The sequence below is a fragment of the Eupeodes corollae genome, chromosome 1, assembly GCF_945859685.1.
Source record: "Eupeodes corollae chromosome 1, idEupCoro1.1, whole genome shotgun sequence".
NCBI classification, from domain to species: Eukaryota; Metazoa; Arthropoda; class Insecta; order Diptera; family Syrphidae; genus Eupeodes; species Eupeodes corollae.
Genome location: NC_079147.1, coordinates 305,305,849 through 305,322,696, shown reverse-complemented (window position 1 = coordinate 305,322,696; position 16,848 = coordinate 305,305,849). Strand labels below are relative to the sequence as shown.

The 16,848-nt window shown below is 32.5% G+C and overlaps 1 protein-coding gene across 1 annotated transcript in view; it reads right to left on the bottom strand.

The window, feature by feature from the left end:
• Window positions 1-16,742, bottom strand: part of LOC129942369 (uncharacterized) — a 52,622-nt gene extending 35,880 nt beyond the window's left edge. The window contains exon 1 of the mRNA XM_056051265.1: window positions 16,558-16,742. Within this exon, the coding sequence (XP_055907240.1) occupies window positions 16,558-16,723 (166 nt within the window). The 5' untranslated portion in view covers window positions 16,724-16,742. The remainder of the gene's footprint in view (window positions 1-16,557) is intronic.
• Window positions 16,743-16,848: the final 106 nt, after the last annotated feature.

The window sequence follows — 16,848 nt, the reverse complement described above, 5'->3', positions numbered from 1 at the left end:
AAAAATCAAGAAAACAAAATATATGACAGCGAATTCACGATACCTACAATACCTCTTTACCCTTTTTTATACCTACAATACAATGTGCAACCACAAAACTTGCCGAAAGTTGAACCAAAAATCAAATTCTGCGTATACGATTGACTCCGTAACACCCAAATCACGAGTCCATGACCTTACATCATACCACATACTAGAAAAAAAAAATATTTCTAAGAAAAGTCTTTTTTTTTGTTGTATTTTCTGTTATTGTATACCGCAAGCAAAACAAAGAATACAAAAACTAAATGAGCCATGAGTCCAACAACAACAAAAAATCTAAGAGAGGATGGCCGGGCGCAATTCTTTTGCAAAGAATTCTCTTCTTGAGCGCTGAGATGCAGTGGCATTCTTGGGAACTGGAAACTTCATTGTGTGCGTTTACAAAGCAATTTGTTGTTAAAAAATGCAAAATAGACCTCTTTTATAAAAATTAAATTAAATAAACAGTAGACGCAAGAACTTTTTACTTTTTTAAATAGAATAAGCAAAATGCCAAAAAAAAATAAAAAAAATATTTTGCAATTATATAAACTCCCAATCCCTCACAATTGCACCACAAATGTTGTTATATTGAAATGCATTTTTAATTATGTTGCGACAAATATTTTTTTTTTTCAAAATCGATAGTAAGAGTAATATATATGGACCTTTTTTTTAAAAAAAAAATTAAAACTAAAAAAACAAAAATCAGCTCGCCCCATGAATTCGCAAAAAATATTGGAAAAAAAGAATGCATTTTGGATTTTTTGTCTAAAAAAGTTACTATAACTATTTTTTAAAAAAAAAATTTAAAAGCAAATATCTGAACATATATGTAGAATTTGAAAAAAAAGTTAAATTGACTTAGCTAGCTGTTATACTTTGGAAGTTTTATCAAATATTGCACCTATGCCACAATGCAAATTTGCCCTATTTTTCATAGTTTTCTACAATTTTTCTTGGAATAAATAAATAAATTAAAAAAAAAAGAAAATCGATACTATTTATAAAAATTTATTGTTTTTTGGAAAAAAATATAAAAAAAATAAAAAACTATATTTTACACACTGCCCCATTGATTTTCGCAAGTAACTACCTGAATTTAATGATTTTTTAGTGATTCTAGTGCTGTTAAGGAAAAAACAATTTTTTTAAATTTTTTATTCCTTTATACATATTTAGCCCAATATATTTTCAATCAAAACCCGTTTATTTCGTTTAAATATTTAAAAAAATGTGAACGCTACAAAGCTAAGCGCAAAGCACCAATCAAAAAAATTGATTGGTGCTTTGCGCTTAGCTTTGTAGCGTTCACATTTTTTTAAATATTTAAACGAAATAAACGGGTTTTGATTAAAAAAATATTGGGCTAAATATGTATAAAGGAATAAGAAATTAAAAAAAATTGTTTGTTCCTTAACAGCACTAAAATCACTAAAAAATCATTAAATTCAGGTAGTTACTTGCGAAAATCAATGGGGCAGTGTGTAAAATATAATTTTTTATTTTTTTTATATTTTTTTCCAAAAAACAATAAATTTTTATAAATAGTATCGATTTTCTTTTTTTTTTAATTTATTTATTTATTCCAAGAAAAATTGTAGAAAACTATGAAAAATAGGGCAAATTTGCATTGTGGCATAGGTGCAATATTTGATTAAACTTCCAAAGTATAACAGCTAGCTAAGTCAATTTAACTTTTTTTCAAATTCTAAATATATGTTCAGATATTTGCTTTTAAATTTTTTTTTTTAAAAATAGTTATAGTAACTTTTTTAGACAAAAAATCCAAAATGCATTCTTTTTTTTCCAATATTTTTTGCGAATTCATGGGGCGAGCTGATTTTTTTTTTTTTAGTTTTAATTTTTTTTTAAAAAAAAGGTCCATATATATTACTCTTACTATCGATTTTGAAAAAAAAAAATATTTGTCGCAACATAATTAAAAATGCATTTCAATATAACAACATTTGTGGTGCAATTGTGAGGGATCGGGAGCTTATATAATTCCAAAATATTTTTTTTATTTTTTTTTGGCATTTTGTTTATTCTATTTAAAAAAGTAAAAAGTTCTTGTGTCTACTGTTTATTTAATTTAATTTTTATAAAAGAGGTCTATTTTGCATTTTTTAACAACAAATTTCTTTGTCAACGCACACAATGAAGTTTCCAGTTCCCAAGAATGCCACTGCATCTCAGCGCTCAAGAAGAGAATTCTTTGCAAAAGAATTTCGCCCGCCCATCCTCTCTCAGATTTTTTTTTTGTTGTTGGTCTCATGGCTCATTTAGTTTTTGTATTCTTTGTTTTGCTAACAGAAAATACAACAAAAAAAAAGACTTTTCTTAGAAATATTTTTTTATTTCTAGTATGTGCTATAATGTAAGGTCATGGACTCGTGATTTGGGTGTTACGTAGTCAATCGTATACGCAGAATTTGATTTTTGGTTCAACTTTCGGCAAGTTTTGTGGTTGCACATTGTAGTGTAGGTATAAAAAAGGGTAAAGAGGTATTGTAGCTATCGTGAATTGGCTGTCATATATTTTGTTTTCTTGATTTTTTTTGCGTACTATCACTCCTGGGTATTGCATTTTTCTAACTTCCCATACGAAGTTATTATAATGGGTCCGATTTGTCAAATTGAAAATTTTGACATTTTTCGACGTTTCAAGGTCCCTAGAGTCGAAATAAAAGATTTTTAGAAAGATGTCTGTGCGTGCGTGTGTACGTACGTTCGTACGTCCGTACTTTCGCGACGTTTTTTTCGTCTTCCATAGCTCAAGAACCAGAAGAGATATCGACTTCAAATAAATTTTGTTATACAGATAATAAGGCAGAAAGATGCAGAAAGGGCTCTCAAGAAAATTGCGTGGGTGGTTTTTTTTACCATAGCAGTTTGAAAAAAAGGTGAACATTTTGGTTAACCATAAATATCTTACGAACCAAAAACGCTAGAGACTTGAATTAAATTTTATATAATATATTGTAACGTGATATCAACCAAGTATATTTTTTGAAAAAAATCCATTTAACGGTTTTTTTTATAAATCAAAAAAACTGAAAACAAATGTGTCACCTACCAAATTTTACGACTAAAATATGATTTTATCTCCAAAACAATTTTGCGCAACGAATTATAATGTTTTTGACATCTGATAAAATGTTGAGAAAAATCGAATTGACAGTTTTTTTTATAAAAAATAAAAATCTAAAAATACTTTACTCAAAGTTGGTAAAAATTGAATATCGATTCATATATCTATTCAAAAAGTTGAAATTTAGGCTTCAAACTTATTTTATCTTATAAGAAATATTGTTTTCAACATTTGATAGAAATTTGAAGAAAATCTCATTGACAGTTTTTTTACAAAAAATAAAACTCTAAAAAAAAACTATACTAAAACTTGGTAAACATTTACTTTCAACTCAAATAGCTTTTCAAAAACTAAAAATATTGGCTTCAAACTTATTTTATTTTACAGAAAATAATGTTTTCGATATTCAGTAATTTTTATATAAAAATCCAACAGTCCGTTTTTACATACAAAATAAAGTCTACAAAAAATAGTACACAAATTTGGTAAAATTGATACTAGTACATATAGACAAACTTTTAAGCAAGACATATGTATCGACAGACGGGTTGGGACGTTATCAGTGTGGGTCGCATTCCAGCCTCGTTTTTAAGAATTTTTTCCGTGGCAAGTGGTTATTTTAACGTACATAATATTCAATCAAATAACGATCAAACCATGCAAAGTGACAGCGAAATTCCATCAAGTAGGTAGGTGTATTACATACACGTTGAAAAAAAAGAACATACACACCTACATACCTATCTTCCTTATTTTATTAAACTTCTGCCTTTTCTTTTATCTAAGAAAAGCAGCTGACCATAAATAAAATCCAAAAAAGAGGCTGGGATGCGACCCACACTGATAACTTCCCATCCCGTCTGTCGATTTGTCTTGCTTAAAAGTTTGTCTATCAATTTTTAGCAAATTTGCGTTTTATTTTTTGTAGATTTTATTTTTTATGAAAAAACGGACTGTTGGATTTTTATATAAAAATCACTAAATATCAAAAACAATATTTTCTGTGAAATAAAAAAAGGTTTGAAGCCAATATTTTTAATTTTTGAAAAGCTATTTGAGTCGAAAGTAAATGTTTACCAAGTTTTAGTATAGTTTTTTTTAGAGTTTTATTTTTTGTAAAAAAAACTGTCAATGAGATTTTCTTAAAATTTTTATAAAATTTTGAAAACAATATTTCATATAAGATAAAATTAGTTTAAAGCCAATATTTCAAATTTTTGAAAAGATATTTTAGGTGAAAATCAATTTTTACCAACTTTTGTTAATTTTTTTTTTAGGTTTTTAATTTTTTGTACAAAAACTATCAATTTGATTATGTTCAAAATTTTACTGAATATTGAAAACAATATTTCTTATAAGATAAAATAAGTTTGAAGTCTAACTTTCAAGTTTTTGAAAAGAATTTTGAATCGATATTCAATTTTTACCAACTTTTGTTAATTTTTTTTCGGTTTTTAATTTTTTGTAAATAAATTGTCAATTCGATTTTGTTCAAAATTTTATTAAATGTTGACAACAATATTTTTTGAAAGACAAAAGTTTTGAAAAGATATTTGAGTCGAAAATCAATTTTTACCAACTTTTATTCATTTTTTTAGGTTTTTATTTTTTATAAAAAAAAACTGTCAATTCGATTTTTCTCAAAATTTTATCAGATGTCAAAAACATTATTTTTCATTGCACAAAATTGTTTTGGAGATGAAATCATATTTTAGTCGTAAAATTTGGTAGGTGACACATTTTTTTCAGTTTTTTTGATTTATGAAAAAAACCGTTTAATGGAGTTTTTTCAAAAAATATACATGTTGATATCACGTTACAATATATTATATAAAATTTAATTCAAGTCTCTAGCGTTTTTGGTTCGTAAGATATTTAGGGTTAACCAACAATTTCACCTTTTTTTCAAACTGCTATGGTAAAAGAAACCACACACGCAATTTTCTTGAGAGCCCTTTCTGCATCTTTCCGCCTTATTATCTGTATAACAAAATTTATTTGAAGTCGATATCTCTTCTGGTTCTTGAGCTATGGACGACGAAAAAAACGTCGCGAAAGTACGGACGTACGAACGTACGTACACACGCACGCACAGACATGTTTCTAAAAACCTTTTATTTCGACTCTAGGGACCTTGAAATCGCGAGAAATGTCAAAATTTTCAATTTGACAAATCGGACCCATTACAATAACTTCCAATGGGAAGTTAAAAAAATATTAAAATAAAATAGGTATTTTCAATAATTAGAAAATGTCGACCAAAAAAAGAAATTCAAGAAAAAAACATCTCCTTCGATAGCAAAATACCCACTTGCTTTATAAAATTCGAACCATATGCAAAAGACAACAACAAATCTACCTAACTAGCCATACAAAAAAAAAAACCGGTTTATCATGCAACGTTGTTCTATTTCTTATTTCTTTGATTGGCTGCTTGTGCGAAAATATATACCTCGCTCTGAGAGACAAAAAAGATCAAGAGGCAAATATAGAGTAATTAGAAATTCAAATTTTGAATTTGATAATGAAGAGAGTAACGATCTTTCACTAATACATTCAAATTCATTTACATGAGTTCTGAGTTCGCTTCTGCGGGAGACATACCCTTAAGCGTGTTTTTATTCCCAAATATGTTATGACTTTTTGAGCATTTGCTGAATTGATTTTATTAAACATTCTGTAAAATATCGCTTTCCACTGGAATTTTAATCTATACCTATATCAAAAGATTAAGAAATTGTCTTAAGGGCCTTGCACATAAGAGCGAAGAACGAATGAACGAATGGACGAACAAACGTGATTTTACACATTTCTTAAAGTCAATTTCAAACAAAAACACATTTAAATTATAAGAAATCAATTGATACTTGTATGTTAAGATAATAAAATTTGCGTAACGTGCTTTGGTAGTAACGTGGTTGCTACGAACTGTCAAACTCTATTCGGTGTACACATAACATCCACACTATTAAACTACTATTGTCTTGCTTGTTGAAAAGGGTAAATATAAATTAACATTTCATCGCTGTCTGTGAATAGAAATAAGGCTCATGTGAAAGAAAAGTCAAAATATGCGAACATCCACAGTTCGCAGTTTGTAGCAATGTGTTAAGCATCTTGCACTTTTCTTTCACATGAGCTTTATTTCTATTCGCAGACAGCTACGAATTGTCACTTTATAATTACCATTTACAAAAAACAAAACAAGAGTGGTATAATTTTGAGTTTAAGTTGAGCGCGAACAATTTATTCGTCGCAATGTAAATGGTATGTGGAACGCGAATAGAGTTTGACAGTTCGTAGTAACCACACTGCAATTCGTTACTACCAATTTTTTTTTAATTGTCTTGTTTTAAAAAAATGCAAATTTTATTATCTTAACATATGTAAGTATCAATTGGTTTCTTATAATTTAAATGTGTTTTTGTTCGAAATTGACTTAAAGAAATGTGTAAAATCACGTTTGTTTGTCCGTTCGTTCATTCGTTGTTCTCTCTCATGTGCAAGGCCCTTAAGATGATTTAGTGTATATTTTCTAATTCTGCAGAAAACTTAAGTTCTTCTGAAAAATTAATACGATGTACATTTATTGCATGCTTCTTTTTAAATTAAATTTACTTCAGGTTTGACAAGCGTAGTTTAATATTTTCAAAAATTCTTTTCAAGTTCGATTCAATAATCAATTCAAATTCAAGAATGTACATAAGTCCCCAAAGATTTCAAATATAAGCTAATATTTTCTTAAATTTTCACTCCAAAAAGATAATTTGTTGTATTTAATGCTTTAATCTCATGAAAACCATTAGGAAATAAATCAAATTTGCCTTATGTGTAAATGCAGCTAACATTTCTTTTTTGGGTATGATGACATCTGCGTCTAAGGCGAAGGCGAAAGTATATGAAATCAATCACAGATCCAATAGTTGAAAGTTACCCTGATAAAAGTTTTATACAGCTATCTCTTTTTCCCTTCTATTTTTTTACTTTTCAAACACCTTATAAAAACCTGGATTTGAAATTGTTGTTGAATGAAACGCATTTCGGTTGTTTTTGATAATTAAGCGCAGATAATGTAAAGTTCATCAAGCAGAGCGATTCTTATTTAAAAAAAAAAGTACTATTTTCTTTTATTGAAATGGAATACGGAATTTGAATACGTCATAGTGACAGTTCAGAAAAAAAACTAAATGGCTGCGTTCAATGCCAGACAGGTAGGGTATCCGCATACCTTTTTGTTAGTGTTTCACGTGTAAAATAACAGCTGATCAAAAACAGCTGAGATGTAAAAAAAGGAATCCAAGGGTATCCGAAAATTTCTGGAGTATGTAGGTATCTGACAGAACAGCTGATTTAACTCATGTTTGAATTTCAAGAAACTTGAAAATTCAGCCTTTTGTATTTGTTGGTAAACAAAAAGATACAAAATGTTAGTTGAAGTTTTATTGTTGATGTTGTGTACATAATAGACAATAAAAAAGATATTTGCCTCCAAATTGCAGAAGGTAATTATGATCTATTTTTTTTTACTTCAAAATTGACTTATTTTGTTTTCGTTTTGTAGATGACCAATTTGCTAGGTCTTACCTCCAGTCTAGTGTTCAGCATTCTAAAAGTTGAACAACCTCACCCTGTTTCAGAGTTAGAACAAAATACAGGTAATTATATATTAATCTTGTGGAAATAAATAAATCTAACTTTTTTGTTTTTATGTATAAAAGCAGACAGAGGCAGACAGCTTGTGGAGCTACAGCAAATAATGTCGTTAAAAAAGGTTAGTTATTCTTTCAGATGATTCAAAACACCAAAGAAGAACCACTCTATTCCCTTGTTTTAAGGCTGGGAACATAAATTCATTCCGCTCTTCTTGGAGAAGTGCAGAAAGAGAAAGGACCAACTCCGAAACCCAAAAACCAGGCGAAGAACAATTTTTCAAGAAATTGCAAAAGGTTTTGAAGAACACAGGTGAATTTTTGATGAGAAGGAATTAGAAATAAAATTAAGAAATATGAATAAGCTTAAATGTTTCTCGGCTTTTTGTGAACAGCTGAAAGTAGTTTTTATTTTTTGACAGCTATCTCAGTACAGCTATCCAACTCGTTCAACAAGGTATCAAAAAATCCACCTATCCAACACGAGATTGAACGCAGCCAATCTGTGGAACGCAGCCAATCTGTGGAACGCATCCAATCTGTGGAACGCACCTATTAATTGGAAATGTCAACTTTGTATATATCTGACAAAGATGTCAGAAGCCATTTTGTGATTCTAACTTTTAACAGAAAGGCTGCGTTCAATCTCAGACCTATAGGGTATCCGGATAACTTTTTGTTAGTGTTTAACGTGGAAAAAACCTATCCAACACAAAAATGAACGGAGCCAAAGTAGGATGATAAAATCTTTTAAATTTGTTTAATTCGTTAAAATGACTTTAACATTTTGCTTGATCGTTTAAAATGCTCCCACATGACTTTAACGTTTTGGCTCATTATAAATCTTTTTTAAAATACCTTCACTTTAAATTCCCTAAGCCAGCTTTCCTAGACGAAAAATAAACCGATAAAACGAACTTGCCAACTTTAATTATTAAATACGTAAGTATTAAAAAAAAAGTCTTTTTAGGAATATTTTTTTGTATTTTAAGTTTAAAGTTTCACATATACCACACTTTTTGTACCTATATCATATTTCGACAGGGTGATAAGTCCCTGTCCTAGTTTTAAAACTTTTGCCATATAGACTACTCCAGGAGGCCTTATAATAATGTGCCTTTATTGAGACACAAAAAAACTTTTCATCGATGTGGCCCAGTTTAAAAGTACTTTACGACATAATACATGAATCAGCTATCAAGGATCACGGTTATAGTGCCCCATCGTCATCATAGTCGCGCCGCGCTGCGCCTTGCCTTGCCTTGCCACCCACTCGGCAACTTTAAACATGCAATTTATGAGGATAATAGAACTTTCATCTCGAGGACCAATTCCACTACAACTAAAATCAGTTACAGTTTATCAAATAACATAAACTTTATTCGTTATTTTATTTTCTCCCTCTCATTCTTGGCTTTGAATTCAATAAATAAGAAAGAATAAAAAAACAATTTCTCATAAGGACATCTTATCCAATCCAGAGAAATCTGACAACAAACAAAAAAGAAAAGGAGAAGATGAAGAAGACATCCTTAAAGGACAAGATGTTTTTTGTGTGTTCTGTGTTCAAGAAAATAATCCTTCAATCATCCCCTTTTGATGAAGGATAATCTTTTGGCTAAATTCTTTCATATCGCATGGGTAAACGGAACATACCAACAACAATGACGACGAACAACTAACAATAACTAAACACGGACGGAAAGACTGACAAACAAAAATGGCATCGCACAGGATATAAATTGATGAAAACTTAAAAAAGGAAAACCTGGAAAACCAGGCGTAATATTAAAGCATATATACAAACAAAAATATATATATTCATATGTTTAAAAAAAAATACGCCAGGATAAAATAAAATTCCAGCCGAAAGATATCGAGAACGAGGACGTGTTATTATACGTACACAACGTACATGAATCTCCGATTTATAAGGAATTGTGAATTGTGATGGTGGCGGTTTTGTGATTGCTCTTAGATGATGAACCACCTCCTCCATTTTTGTGGGAATCCGAGCTGCAGCGGCACCCGAAGCCGAGCATCGTCGTCGCGAGCTCTCATTGAGGTACGTAAAACGTAAAAGTCCTTTGATTAGGAGGATGTCATGGAATTTATGTGTCCTTGTACAAAGTCTGGATTTAAACAGACTTTTCGTGATGGTTTTTCTGTCATTTATTCCTTTTTTTGTTGTTGTTGTTTGTTTTGATGCTGATGTGCGACCAAAAAGCCCCGTGTCTTGTTTTTATAGGTATTTTGAAATGTGATTCGCCATATATATGTAGGACTATGATGGCAGAGTGACGGTATAAAACCCCAGGACCATCCGCGTCGTCGTCGTCGTCAGGATCAGGATATACACGATACACACATTCCTATATTCCAAAGCCAAAAAGGAAGATTGATTACGCTCGTACAGGAGTTTGAGTTTCGAAAGTTGATTGTTTTCACAACAAAAACGACCGAAACAATCGTAATTATCTTAACAATTTGTGCGATTGAAGTTCTGCGTTATGCTCGTACAAATGTAGGAACATACCAACCTACTTTTGAAACAAGTCAAGTTTTTAGATGTTTAATTGTCCAAATAACAAAAGACGGATATAAACGAGTATAAAAGAAGTTTTGACTTGGAAAAATTGTTGATTGATTTTGTTTTGTTATGATGTCGACTTTAGTACGGCAATGATAGCGTAGCGTAGCGAGGGTCAAAGAATTTTGAAACTTATAACCTACCTTTTTGCTACAGAGTCAATTTCACCTAAAGCTTAGGTATTTATAAAGAACATGATGTAAATATATAGGACAAGTTCCCTGTGGAATACATTTAAGAGCCCTATACATATTTTACGTAGGACTATAAGAGTTCCTGTGTATATTTGTAGGTTTTATAGTTGAAGATACAACTATAAAACCTACTTGAGAGAATGAGTCGGACAATTTCTTATTTTATTTTCTAAATGAGAGAGAGCGAGAGATAAGATGTTAAAAATTCAAAATGAATCGCCTCAAAAGAGTCAAATGCGAATACCTTCAAATGAGCGAGTTCTATGAGTGCTAGAACATTTCACAAAGCTAGTGGCTACGCAGTCAAGGGATCCTGATTGGCTAAATCTAACGACAAAGGTAGCTGAAATTACCCCTCCGACGTAGTTAGAGCATACTGGTTTTGACGTTTCACATTCAGCTGCTCGGTAAGGACACAAGAATTTAAAACGAAATGAATCTCTCGGTATTTAAATACAAATATAAATCAATCATATCTTTTATTTGGTTTTATTGAATTTAAAAATAAAAAACTATTTAAAGTGCTAAAAACACAAATGTTTCTTATTTTATATACTTGTATTTTTCATTAATATGACAGTTCCGGATTGATGAACTTTGACTACGTAGTCACTAACTTTGTGAATGCGCTCATTGATTTTGATTGATTGACTTTGTGGGTAAAAGTTGGTATTGCTGGCATTTGACATCTGTCAAACTCAGTTGCCATTTAAAGTGTCATAGCTCATAAGTTGTTTCGAACAATGTGATTAAAATCTGACTTGTTTGGATCATTGGCAGCGGCGATTAAAATTCATGGAAAGAACAGGCCACAACATAACTCTGGCTTTATTTCATAAGGCAATCTTGCTTGTGTCAAAATGACATTTGATAAAATGTTTGTAAAGGGTGATTTTTTTGAGGTTAGGATTTTCATGCATTAGTATTTGACAGATCACGCAGGATTTCAGACATGGTGTCAAAGAGAAAGATGCTCAGTATGCTTTGACATTTCATCATGAATAGACTTACTAACGAGTAACGCTTGCAAATCATTGAATTTTATTACCAAAATCAGTGTTCGGTTCGAAATGTGTTTCGCGCTTTACGTCCGATTTATGGTCTACATAATCGACCAAGTGAGCAAACAATTAATGCGATTGTGACAAAGTTTTGCACTCAGTTTACTTTATTGGACATTAAACCAACCACACGAATGCGTACAGTGCGTACAGAAGAGAATATTGCGTCTGTTTCTGAGAGTGTTGCTGAAGACCGTGAAATGTCGATTCGTCGCCGTTCGCAGCAATTGGGTTTGTGTTATTCGACCACATGGAAGATTTTACGCAAAGATCTTGGTGTAAAACCGTATAAAATACAGCTCGTGCAAGAACTGAAGCCGAACGATCTGCCACAACGTCGAATTTTCAGTGAATGGGCCCTAGAAAAGTTGGCAGAAAATCCGCTTTTTATCGACAAATTTTGTTCAGCGATGAGACTCATTTCTGGTTGAATGGCTACGTAAATAAGCAAAATTGCCGCATTTGAAGTGAAGAGCAACCAGAAGCCGTTCAAGAACTGCCCATGCATCCCGAAAAATGCACTGTTTGGTGTGGTTTGTACGCTGGTGGAATCATTGGACCTATCTATTTGTTAGCTATCGTTCAATGCTAACAAACTTATTGTTGCCAAAAATGGAAGAACTGAACTTGGTTGACATGTGGTTTCAACAAGATGGCGCTACATGCCACACAGCTCGCGATTCTATGGCCATTTTGAGGGAAAACTTCGGATAACAATTCATCTCAAGGAATGGACCGGTAAGTTGGCCACCAAGATCATGCGATTTGACGCCTTTAGACTATTTTTTGTGGGGCTACGTCAAGTCTAAAGTCTACACAAATAAGCCAGCAACTATTCCAGCTTTGGAAGACAACATTTCCGAAGAAATTCGGGCTATTCCGGCCGAAATTCTCGAAAAAGTTATCCAAAATTGGACTTTCCGAATGGACCAACTAAGACGCAGCCGCGGTCAACATTTAAATGAAATTATCTTCAAAAAGTAAATGTCATGGACCAATCTAACGTTTCAAATAAAGAATCGATGAGATTTTGCAAATTTTATGCATTTTTTTTTTTTAAGTTCTCAAGCTCTTAAAAAATCACCGTTTATTTAACTGAAAGATAAACTTTATTACTTACGTGGTTATTGTCAAAAGTCTTAATTACGAAACTCTTTAATAAACTCCATCTAAATGCTGTACAGTGATTTTAATAGAATACTCTTTAGTTGAACAAATTAATTTCCTTCCTTAGGGACCATTTATAGCTATCGTTTCATCATCGATCCGGAAAAATTTTTGAATCGATATTTGACGTTTATTGCCATTCCCACATAACTTACCTCTAAATATCGGAACATTGAACATCTTCAAAAGCCTTTAAAAAAGGAGAGGAATCGAACTTTTTTCAAATACAAACGGGAATGGACATTGGACACATAATTTTTAAGAAAAGAAAACCAAAATCAAATTTTAAGTCATACATTCAAGACGATTTTGTATACCCTTATTTTGCCAAGACAGTGTGATCATTAGGAAGAGGGCTTGAAAGAAGGTGTTGGTGAACATTGATTTTGGATTCCTGAATATTACAATGACTGGAAACGATAGTGTGATAAAGCATGCAACATTCGCGAAGTACGGCTAATGAACGACAGAATTTGGGCTCAAAGGCACACAGATAAGCTTTTCTAGATACACTAGTATTACGGTTGAACTGTTTAAGGGAAGGAATGCAGCTGGCCTTTTCTCTAAAGAAGCAACCTTTAAAATAACGGTAAAAAGGTTGAAACAAGAGCCAAGTTCAAGATACCTAAACGGTTCAACGATAATATCGTCAACAATAAATGTTAATGATCTAATTTTCAAACTGTCCAAGATACCAGAGTAAGTTGCAAGAGCAAGTATCAGCCTAGAGATTGGGAGTTTCTAAAGCCTTGGACATACATAATGGCTTAAACACGAACACGCTTCAGCTTCAGCTTCGTCTGCGTTACGTTGGGCCTGATTCAAGGTTGCTTTGCATGACACTTCCAATACGACATTTCTAAAATGACACTTCTGTCATTAGCAGCTGTTATTTTTCTCAAAATAAAAAAAATATGAGTTTTGAAATCGAAAAAATTAAATTTATCGCGGAAGTAGCTTAAATAGCCTATAATAACCAATGGAAATTCCTCCAAAAGCATCTATTATTTTGTTTGTTGACTTGTTTACAGCTGTTAAGTTGTAAGACAAAGCAAATGTTCAGCAAATTTGAACTAGAGCTTCCGTTTGGAGTCACATTACGTAACATTACGTTACGTGAAGTCGAAGCTTTATTGTGATAGCATGCATTGAATTCCTATGGCTGAACTCTTAAACGTCAGTCGAAGCCGAAGCTGAAGCCATGAGTCTTATCACTGAATCACAAACACGCTTTAGCTTCGGCTTCGAGGTTGATTTGAATGACATTTCTATTATTTCATTCCCACATAGAGCAAATATTTTGTATGTTGACATTTTTTTACAGCTGTTGAGCTTTCAGACAAAGCAAATGTTCAGATAATTGAACTAGAGCTTCCGTTTGGAGTCACATTACGTTCTTTTCCTTACGATTGTGAAACAAAACGTGAGGTCGAAGCTCCATTATAATAGCATGCATTGAATTCGTAGGGCTGAACTCGTAAACGTCAGGTGAAGGAGAAGCTGAAGCGTGTTTGTGATTCAGCCATGATCAAAGGGGGAAACAAACTTTTCGCATCGCCTTAGACAGGCGATCATTTAAAAACAATATGAGAAAAACAGTGAAGGAGACAAAACAAAACCCTGGGGCACACTAGCATTAATTTTGTATTTCTCAGAATTGAACCCATCCATCAGTAGTACTTGTCCGAAAAGTAATTTCTAATCCAACGAAGGCAGGGTTCGTCACAACGCAAGGCACGCATTTTTGATAAGAAGTTTTTGATCCCAAACTCTATCAAATGCTTTTGAAATATCAATTGCAATGGTCTTACATTCTCCTTAAAGACGTGAACATTTGTTCCACTGTTCGACGAGTTTAACCATGAGATCACCAGTAGACCTATTTCTACGAAAGCTGTATTGGCGCTCATTAAGAAACCTTCGTTCTTCGAGATATTTTTTGAGCTTATAGTTAATCAAGATTTCCATTACCTTGGAAAGAAGGGACGTAAGTGCAATCAGTCGATAACTAGATGGTTGGAATGATTCACCTTTTTTGTATTGGCTAGACAAATGCCGTTTTCCATCCACTCGGAACGAGATCTAAAGATGATGCTTTTACCAGCGTTGAAGAACATCTCTTTTAAACAATAGCGGGAATATCATTCGGGCCAGCGGAAATATGTATGTTCAAAGGTTTAAGGAGTCTCACTACTGACGGCTGAGAAAAAAGATGGGTCCCATAAAATCATTTACGCTTTCAAGTAGGTACGTACAGGTGAAGACATGACACTTTTCAGCAGCTTTGAATTTTTGACAAACTGCCACATTCTTATTTTATAATTCAACAATTGTTTACTTATATCAAAAGTACAAGTAAAAGTGAGGCATTTCAAATTAGAAACATTCTAGGGGCTTCAAATTGAAAAGAACCATTAAAGGTTTTTCAGCGTTTACTGACTTTGAACAAACAAAAATGTTAAAATTTCTAAACAGACCTTTTGTGTACCTACATTATAGAAGATATGTAAACAGATGGTAAATCATTCAAGCAATACAATCAAAGACTCTTTACGATCTCAAAAGCTATAGGAAAGAGAAAAGAAGTAGACTAGGTCAAGAATAGCAGACATACAAAACACCGTAATTGATATTATCCTCTATAATCAAATAGGCCAACAAACACCATGAATTCATTTAAGGGCGCAAATAAAAGCTTGCCATTCCACAGTTATGTCATCTGTGAACTCATTCTTCATTATAATAAACTACATCATCAGCCCTTGGGGCAATCAAAATGGATTACTTAAAAACAAAAATTATATGAACTTATATAAAAAACAAAATAAAAACGAAAGAAAGAATGAAGAAGAAGAAGTAAAAAACATCATGTCCAGTTCGTCTTTAGTGCGAGCTAAAGGACCTAGGACTAGGTCCTTGCTATGTACAATACATAAACCAGGAACAGTAAGTACCTATGTACATATAACATAGCCCCCATCATTATCGTCATGCCATAGTCCTTCAAATTACCAGGACCTAACCCAAGCCAACCCCAACCCCCCCACCGATCACATTTGTAGGGAAAAAACTTTCAAAGAATTTAATTTTTCCTTTTTCTTATTTTTATTTTTATTAACAGGATGTAATTAGCAGTCTATAAAAGTGATTCTTGGCATTTTCCTTCTTTTCTTGTTTTTTTTTCTTTTTTTAATTTTTTCGGGAGGGCGTTTTATGTATGTATGTATATGTATATGTATGTACGTATAGAAAAGTTTTGATTGTACAAAGATTCTGTCAAAAGTTTTATTTTTCTAGATGCCAGCCAGATGCCTCTCGTTTCATATTTCACTGAAAGGAAACGAGCAGAAAGAAAAATGTCCTCAAGGAATTCTGCTCGATGGTTATAGTAGAAGGATAGATGGAATTGTGGGGTATGGGGGTGGTGATGGTAGGATGGTAGGATGGTATAGGGAGAGATGGGGTTTGGAAGAGAAATACTTTTCGTAATCAGATTACGCCAAGTGTGATCCAAGCTCCAAGGAGACAAACACAAAAAAAAAACATTAAATTGGGTTGAATTCCACAAAAGAGGAACCCAAGCCGAAGCGCCCCAACTAGGCCACAGTGCCATACTCAATACTCCACTATCACCATACTCGTACTACAACGTTTAACGTATACCTACTACAATTGTCAACAAAAGTCGTGTCGTACGTTTTTATACAATGTACATTTGCGATAAATTTTAAATTAAAAATAAAATAGGGTTTCTTTAAATTTTATAGATACTCGTACTCACATTGTTTGCTCTTTTCGGCCGTGACCTGATGCAAATTGAATAAAGATAAAAATACGATTAAAGTTAAGATCCAAGATGGTATTGTTGATTGACGACGGCGGTTCTGGTGTTGTTCCTGCTTCTGGTTCTGATTGCTGTGATCATGATGATGGTCAGTGTCACGCATTTGATGTCCGCTGCTGCTGCTCCTGCTGTTGTTCCATTCTTCCATTGCGGTCAAATCCAAATCATTGGATATTATTGTTGGTGGCCCAGGGCCACACGATGTTGGAAACAGCATATTTTTGTATT